The sequence below is a fragment of the Microtus ochrogaster genome, linkage group LG2 (genome assembly GCF_000317375.1).
Source record: "Microtus ochrogaster isolate Prairie Vole_2 linkage group LG2, MicOch1.0, whole genome shotgun sequence".
Taxonomy (NCBI): domain Eukaryota; kingdom Metazoa; phylum Chordata; class Mammalia; order Rodentia; family Cricetidae; genus Microtus; species Microtus ochrogaster.
In genome coordinates, this window is record NC_022028.1 from 46,196,547 (window position 1) to 46,205,565 (window position 9,019).

A 9,019-nucleotide genomic window follows, 5' to 3' on the forward strand; every position below is an offset into this window, starting at 1 on the left:
TCTGGGGGGTTCACAGCTCTCAACAACTCTCCTCTGAAATCATTTGAGATAGGTCCCCACAGTTCAAGTCATCCACAGTACACCTGTCTTCCATGTTCCTACTAGTATGCTCCATTTAGCCCTACTTAAAGTATTCAACTGTTTTTTTAATCCAAAGTCCCATCCTCCACATTCCTCCAAAGAGAAGCATGGTCAGACCTATCACAACAAAACCCCGGCCCCTGGTACCAGCTTCTGTCTTAGCTTTAGTTTTATTGCTATGAGGAGACATTATGACCACAGCAACTCTTACACAGGAAAACGTTTAATTGGGTGCAGGCTTGCAGCTTCAGAAGTTCAGTCCATTAGCATATGGTGGGAAGCATGGTGGCATAGAGGCAGACATGGTGCCAAAGAAGGAGCTGAGAGTTCTGCATCTTGATCTGCAGGCAACAGTGTTCTGCGATTGTGAACACTGAGCCTGGGCTTGAGCTTCTGAGACCTCAAAGCCCATCTCCTAGTGACACGCTTCCTCTAACAAAGCCATAGCTACTCCAACAAGGCCACACCTCCTAATATTGCTGCTCCCTATGAGCCTATGAGGGTCATTTTTTATTCAAACTACCACAGTAAGCCTTTCCAGAAACCTTGAAAGAAGAAAAACACAGCTACCGTGTGGCCTAGTATCTGCCAAAATGCATATGTGAGACTTTGCTACATGGCTCAAGTAGCCCCCTCTTCCTCTACATCCAGGCCATCTACAGAATCATACCTTGAGATTTTAAAATAGCCAATAAAATTATAAGTTATCAGGTGTGGGAGATGAAGTAGCAGAAATCACATTTTAAAAGCCTTATTATACTGTACTTGTTATTTGGTTCTTTTGATCCAGGACTCTGCCCAGTGTGGTAGCATAAATAAAAGCTCTTTCCTAAAGAAGCCCTAGAGTCCCATCCCTTTGACCAGAATCCCACAACACCATAGTCTTGAACTGTGACATCAACTTCATTAAAATATAAGCCCCAGAGAAATACAAGGCTTTGGAAACCTTGAAATAAATTAAAGAATTAACCTTATTTATTTTGTTTTGTTTTGTTTGAGACAAGGTTTCTCTGTAACTTTGGAGCCTGTCCTGGAACTAGCTCTGTAGACCAGGCTGGCCTCGAACTCACAGAGATCCGCCTGCCTCTGCCTCCGAGTGCTGGGATTAAAGGCGTGCGCCACCACCGCCCGGGAAATTAACCTTATTTTCAAGAGATGACGAAGAAACTATTCTCAGTCCTATTCTGCTCTGTCTTTCTTTACATCTTCTCTCTTTGGCTCCCTGCCTTGCTCTTTCCCATGTCTGCAGCTGAACCCGTCCAGTCTTGAATGTGTTGTCTTTTTCATCAGTGAGCACTCTGCTCATCGCTTCTGATATGTAACCCATTTCTCCCTTTTATCACTTACTCTTACACACTACCAAGGACATTGACTGCTGAAGGGCCAAGGTCCCCAAACAGGGACACACAGGAGAGGTTTAAGGTCCATGAGTTCAAGATCAGCTCTGATCTCTTGCTCCATTTGTCTGAGGATTGATCATTAATCCAGCGCCTACATAAACATAGAAGTCTTCCCTGGGAAGGGAACAGAAGCACCTGAAGCCATGGAGAGCACATTAAGTCCTGCGACTCAGACTGAGGAGCCTCCTGCGATGTCACAGCGCATTCAGAATGCAGCTGACATCTCCGTCATTGTCATCTACTTCATAATCGTGCTAGCTGTGGGGCTGTGGGTACGTGGGAACCATGCAGGCTTCATAATCATGCTAGCTGTGGGGCTGTGGGTATGTGGGAACCATGCAGGCTTCATAATCATGCTAGCTATGGGGCTGTGGGTATGTGGGAACCATGCAGGCTTCATAGTCGTGCTAGATGTGGGGCTGTGGGTACGTGGGAACCATGCAGGCTTCATAATCATGCTAGCTATGGGGCTGTGGGTATGTGGGAACCATGCAGGCTTCTGGGTGGGCACCGGGCTCGGGGCACAGCGTCCTGGAACGGAAGGCGTGTGTCGTGATAAACGGAGGCGACAATAGATTGTTACGGACATTGTTGTTGGATCTGAATCATTTTCTGGCATGTGGTAGTGCCGGGTGGGCTCATTTTTAAGGCAACACAATTATTTGAATAGAGGGAGGACTGAGAACAACAGATTTACTCTGATTGGATCTCCAGCACCCGGAGAAAGGGGGAAAACATACTATCTCACCTTCTTTATTTCCCCGTATTGTCTGAATTTCTGACTTGGTGAGGAGGCCGCTGGAACCACTGTGTTCTCTTCATTCGTTTTCAGTACTGAAGTCTATGGTGCAGATATTCACCCAACACAGCACAGCCCCTCAGGCTGTGTTCACAGCTGACAGCCAGTGGCTGCTCTGCCGGGAGGGATGCTTTCTTAAAATCCTCCTGGCCCGTGAATTCCACTGAGACTTGGTCCGTGCAACAATGCTGACAATTCACCCCTGCTAGCACCCTGGCCAGTGTAAATGGAGCTCAGCGCTGTGCCTGCTGCGGCTTATCTTCTCTTTTCTTCTCTCCTACTCAGGCCATGGTGAAAAGCAACAGAGGCACTGTTGGAGGCTTCTTCCTGGCTGGCCGAGATGTGGCTTGGTGGCCGGTAAGTGGGCCGGAGGTTTCAGGAGATAAATTCATTCATTCACTCTCTGTGTTTCCATTGGGAATATTAATAGTTAAAGATGTGCTGTGGCACCTTTCTGAAATCCTTGACATCATAGTCGTGGCCTAGAATAGAGAAACTGGAGTGCCGTCACCTGAGAGGCTCAGCCTTGCCTCTAGGAGGCCCCGTTGAGCTCTCCTCCTGTTCTTTCCTCAGGAGCATTACCAAGAACCTTCTGCCTTGGCTTCTTACTAGCTCTACAACCTCTTCCTTTGTTCCCAGTCCTGTGCTAATTCTGTCCTGTGTCTGGATTCGTCCACTCTGCTTCTCTTTCAACGTCCAGATAAGTCCCTGGTCATTCCTGACCTGCCACATTTTTCTGGTGAGCCCCATGTTGTATGCCGTCTCTGATGGTATGCTGTGCCCCTATGATGGTGTTCATGGCCACTCCTTTTGACTCTTGCCTTTTGGACATTTTCCTTCCTGCTTTTTAATGTGTAACTATTTTGGCGAGATTTCCATTGCAAGAGGCTGCATCTTCCTCTCTGACTCTAGAAAGTGTTAGAGCTGGATTCTGAATGTAGCAGGTCCCCAGGATTGGGACTCTATCAAAATCTGTTTACTCGTTTACATAGGATGAGAGGAGACAGGGATTGAGAAATGACTTTCATTTTTGACAGGCTGTTAGACACTGCCTTCCCCAAACGTGTCAGCATTAGCTAGCCCCAAAGCAGCAGCGTATCTCCATTTCATCCAGGCAGCTGAATAGAAAGAGAAATGTGGAGACAGCACTTCGAGGTCTCAAACACCAGTTTTGCGGAATAAAGTTTGGTATTCATCCATGGCCTCTCACAGGACCGCTCTTAGCATTTGCAGCTTACGACCTGTAGACAACACCACAGAAAGGAAGGCAACTGACAAGAGCATCCCGGGCTAGGAGGCTGGGGGAGGGGGTCCCCTCATTCTGGAGTACGAGGTCCTTCAGACTGGTTTAAGTCATAAAACTCTTATGAGGGCCTGGCAGTGGGCCAAAGAGGCTTATTTAAAAGTATATTGGCAGAAACATCAAAGTACCTCTGAGGCAGCGCCCAATAAACTGTAAACATGTTAGGGTTCACAGGCTGTGTAATCTCCAACAACCCAATCCTGCCACCACAGCACAGAAGGTGCCACAGTCAATGTGTTAAGCCAGTGAGCTTGGTTGTCTTCCAACAGATCCGTTTATGGCAAAGAAACCTTTACTTTCCCTCCCCCAACCCCCCACCCAATACTATCACTCTTGAGGGTTTAAAACAATTTAGCCATTCAAAATCCTTAAATCACATCCCTCAATCTGTTGTGTTGATGAGGGCTTAGGCTTGTTCTGTGCCATGCAAGAATGCCTCCTCGCCAAGAGGCAGGCGACAGGGGAAAACTTGGAAGCTCTGCAGTCAAACAATACCATAATTCAGTGCACCTAACAGCTGTCTACAGAACATTCCACCCAAACAGCCGTTTTGGCTTTCACCAAAACTGATCACAAATAAGGAGCCAAAGCCAGTCTTATCACAGACACTTAGGCAATTCAAGAGATTCGTAAGAATCCCATATACTGGGAAATGTAGAAGGAGACCACTAGTCCTGGCTGCTTAGCCCCTAAATAATCACATGGAAACTGTATTAATTAAATCACTGATTGGCCCATTAGCTCTAGCTTCTTATTAGCTAACTCTTACATATTAATTTAACCCATTTCTATTAATCTGTATATTGCCACATGACTGTGGCTTACCAGTTAAGTTCCCAGTGTCTGTCTCCGGCAGCTCCATGGCTTCTTTCTGACTCTGCCCTCCTTTCTCCCAGCATTCAGTTTAGTTTTCCCTGCCTAAGTAAGTTCTGCCCTGCTATAGGTCCAAAGCAGGTTCTTTATTCATTAATGTTAATCACAGCATACAGAGGGAAATCCCACGTCAGGGAAATCTAGAAGAAAAGATGAATTCTAGATAGACACAACCTACCAAAGCTAAAACAAGATGAAGTAAATTATTAAACTGGTGTGAAAAGAAATTCAGATCCTATGAGAATTAACAATCAATGGGCCAATGAAGTCTTTAGGACTGGTCAAGGAGAAAAAGTGCCTTAGAGATTGGGTGGTAGAATTTCTTCTTTCTCATCCTCTTCTCTTTCTTTTTTCTTTTTTTGAGACAGTGTCTCTCTAGTAAAACCCTGGCTGTCCTGGAACTCACTCTGTAGACCAGGCTGGCTTTGAGCTCAGAGATCCACCTGTCTCTGCCTTCTGAATGTTGGGATTAAAGGCGTGTACCACCACTGCCTGGCTCTTCTTTTTTAAAAGAGGTATTTTGCTTCATGCTTTTCTTAATTTGAGATAGGGTCTCTGAAACTAATTTCTAAGCTGGTCTCAGATGATGTGGGAGTGTCATATATCAATCTGTTGATTTCATTGGTTAAGCAATAAAGAAACTGCTTTGGCCCTCATAGCTTAAAACATAGGTGGGTGGAGTAAACAGAACAGAATGCTGGGAGAAAGAAGCTGAGTCAAGGAGCCGCCATGATTCTCCCACTCCAGGCAGACGCAGGTTAAGATCATTCCTGGTAAGCCAGTTCGTGGGCTACACAGATTATAAGAAATGGGCTAGTCCAGGTATGAGAGTTAGCTGAGAAAAGGCTAGATATAATGGACCAACCAGTGTTTAAAAGAATACAGTTTCGGTGTAATTATTTCGGGGCATAAGCTAGAGCTAGCCATGTGGGCGGCCGGGTGCCAGGACGCAGCCTCGCTGCCCCTATTACTACACTCAGACTCAGTGCTCCTGCCCCGCCCCCCGTCAAGTACTGACCCAGAGGCATGCACTGCTGTACCTGGCAGAGTCACCTGCTCTTTGTTTTATTTTTATTTTATTTTATTTTTGTGAAGTAGGGTCTTCTGTACAGTGGAGGCTAGCTTCGAACTTGCGATCCTCTTACTTCAGCCTCCCACCTACTCAGCTTTCATGCATATGCCACCAGACCCAACACGCAAGGTGATAGTTTTACCCCGTGTATGTGTGTGGTGTTCGGCATGTGTGTGGGAGATTGTCTGCATGTGTGTGGGTGTATGTGTGTATGAAGTTCTGCATTTGTAAGGGTATATCCTCATGTAGGGGCCTACAGTTGACATTGGGTTTCTTTCTGGACCACTCTCTACTTTGTTGGTTTAGACAAGATCTCTCCCCGAACCTGTTCTAACTAAACCCAGCTTGACCCAGAAAAGCTCAGTTTCTACCCCTGAGTTCTGAGACTAAGGTGGCAGACACAACTTCCCGGATTTGCTGGGTTCTGGGATCTTAAGTAGGGTCCTTAACCTTTCACCAAATGTGCTTTATCCGTGGAGTCATTTCTCCAGTCCCTGCAAGGCAACGTTTACAGGAAAAAATTGGAGGGTATTTTCCATTGAAATTCAATGATGTATCCTATGTAAACATCTGGTTTTCTTCTGCCTCATATATGTGTCTTCTGTTCAGTAGAACAGAAAGACTCCCCCCAAATCACACATGTGTGTACGCGCTCACCCACACACACACACACACACACTTTTAGATGATGAACTGCGGTTGGTTTGGGAATCCTGTTCTAAGAAGTGATTGAAACACAACATCCTCTGTCTGTTGTCAATAGCTCTACTTTGGCTCTTTTAGCTTCAGCCACACTCTGTTCTCTTGCATTGCAGATGGGCGCCTCTCTCTTTGCCAGCAACATTGGCAGCAACCATTTTGTGGGCCTGGCTGGAACGGGAGCAGCTTCAGGGATTGCTACTGCAGCGGTGGAATGGAACGTAAGGAGCGTCCAAGGCTCTTCTATGACCTAACATCCACTTTCACTTCCCCATTGATCAAATGCACTCCTAATTTTCTTTCCCCTTCCTGGACCCTGTATTTCTAGGAACCTACTATATAAAATACAAAAGCAAGGGTTCTGCCTCATGAGGAACTTCCAGATGAACTCGGGAGTGTAGAAAACATCCGGAGAGAACCTGCACAGCATACTGAGGGGTGGCTTTGGGAGGACGTGCCACATAGATGAGGGACAGAACTTGGCATGTGCTGCAGGAGCTTGAGCTTATCTCTTCCCCCCCAATGTTGTGTAGTGTGTGCATACTGGTGAGGGGATGATACCAGTATAGAAGAAAATCCAATTATGGACAAAGTTTAGACAGCTCAGCCCTGAACGGACTTAGGAGTGACTACAAATCATCATTAGTTCTTCCCTTGTTATAAATGTGTTCTAATTTTACATGAGTAGCATGAGGGCCTCTAGTCTACACCCATCTTCCAGATACGCCCTTTGGCCAGAGTGTGATTCTCATAGTGCTGTGGACTTTGTCTCCGTAGTCACGTTCAGATGGCCTCTTCGGTGTGGCTCATGGACTGCAGATAACTCAGCTGGGCCTCAGTTAACCTGTGACACTGTATGTAGATGGAGATTGTGCTTTAGTTTCCCTGCTGCCCAGACCCGAATAATCACACAAAACTATATTAATTACAACACCATGTATTAATCACTGTGTCTCTGCTATTGTTTTGTCTTGGAAAGTATGATTGGCACCAAGAAGCTTCAGATAGTTCCAGATTTCCTTTATCCTTTTGATTGCTTTAACCACTCGAGAATATCATGCTCACTGCCTGCCACTCAAGGACAATACTTTGTGATAAAGATTTTATGCTTTTCTAGTGGCCCAACTATCCCCCACTCTGCCATATCATCTGGTCTTCTCTTACCTCATGTCTTGGGTCAAGGCCTATGTCTCAGAAGGTGTTGGCCTCTGAGTCATGAACACAGAGTAAGGAAGGAAGAGATAGCTGTCCAAGGATCTTAATGGTTTCAGTGGAACAAGATATAAAAAACGTCTTTTTCTAGTTTTCTACCCAATGGTCTAGGTCTCACAAGCAATGCCTCTTTGACTTGACACTCTCTCCTCGCTTTCTTACAGGCTCTGCTTATGGTGCTAGTTCTCGGGTGGGTGTTTGTCCCCATCTACATCAAGGCTGGGGTGAGTATCACACATCCTCAAACGAGCCTGCCAGAAGTTATGTCCAGTATGCTTTGCTTCACTGACATCTCAGGAGTGAAACTTAATACCCAGCCTTCTCCTGGTCTGCTGCTAAAAGTAAACAAGTGACACAAATCCTATTCGCTTCCTGGAAGGGCTCAGTGCAGGATGTGGCTCAGACAGGTGAGGAATCTGTACGGCCCTGCGTAGTGACCACTGTGGCCATCTTTCCCTGGTGCAGGAACTTGAGTCTAGAACGGAGGGAGGCTCATCAGAAGGAATCCAGAAATGACCTGGCATTATCCTGAGGGGCATCACCTTTATAGGCAGGAAAAGTCAGACCCCAGAGTGCTAGGGAAAACTATACAAACACTAAACATCATGAAAGATCTTGCATTATTTGAAAGTCTAAAAAAATAGAGAGTATATGCAGGAAATGTGGTAGGAGACAGAGGTAGAGCGCACGCATGCGTGCTTGCGTGTCTGTGTGTGTTCAATTGTGAAAGACAGGCACCCTCTCACCCACGTTCAGGAAGTATGGTAGGAAACAGAGTTGGGGTTGCACGTGTGTCTGTGTGTGTTCAATTGTGAAAGACAGGCCTCCTCTCGCCCTCTGGGAAGTGAGCAGCATGGGCTTTTAGATCCTCAGAGTTCGTGATTAGATTTGTGTTCTATTCAGTCATCTGAGAGGAGAATGAACTTGATTAGGTGACCTCTGGGTGGCAATTTAACAGGACGCTGCGAAATAAATCACAGTTTTGTTGGAAGGAGAGATCTTCCTGGGACAGAGACAATTGGCTTAATGGCAAATGAGAACTGAGGTGGTGTAAAGTGTGAAACCTCCATGAGGGGAGCTGAGATTACCATGGATGTTAATGTGTTAACGGGGAAAGCAATGATTCCTCTTGGGAACGGGAATAGGTGTCTTTGAAGTATGTTTTAGTTAATTCCCCGTATCTATGTTTTAGTTAATTCTATGAAGCTGTGTTTTAGTTAATTCCCTGTACCTATGTTTTAGTTAATTCCCTGTACCTGTGTTTTAGTTAATTCCATGTACCTATGTTTTAGTTAATTCTATGAAGCTGTGTTTTAGTTAATTCCCTGTATCTATGTTTTAATTAATTCTATGAAGCTGTGTTTTAGTTAATTCCCTGTATCTATGTTTTAATTAATTCTATGAAGCTGTGTTTTAGTTAATTCCCTGTATCTTTGTTTTAATTAATTCTATGAAGCTGTGTTTTAGTTAATTCCATGCACCTATGTTTTAGTTAATTCCCTGTATCTATGTTTTAGTTAATTCCCTGTATCTATGTTTTAGTTAATTCCATGTATCTATGTTTTAGTTAATTCCATGTA

At 45.2% G+C, this 9,019-nt stretch overlaps 1 protein-coding gene across 2 annotated transcripts in view; it reads left to right on the forward strand.

Moving 5' to 3' along the window:
- Positions 1-1,624: 1,624 nt before the first annotated feature.
- The window catches only part of LOC101987795 (solute carrier family 5 member 4-like), a 33,393-nt gene continuing 25,998 nt past the window's right edge, over positions 1,625-9,019 (forward strand). Inside the window, exons 1-4 of one of the 2 annotated variants that reach the window (XM_005360215.2) lie at positions 1,625-1,753; positions 2,566-2,637; positions 6,344-6,448; positions 7,604-7,663. In XM_005360215.2, coding sequence (XP_005360272.1) covers positions 1,625-1,753; positions 2,566-2,637; positions 6,344-6,448; positions 7,604-7,663 — 366 coding nt within the window. Of the gene's footprint in view, positions 1,754-2,565; positions 2,638-6,343; positions 6,449-7,603; positions 7,664-9,019 lie in introns of those variants that run through there. The other variant, XM_026785761.1, reaches the window with a different exon arrangement.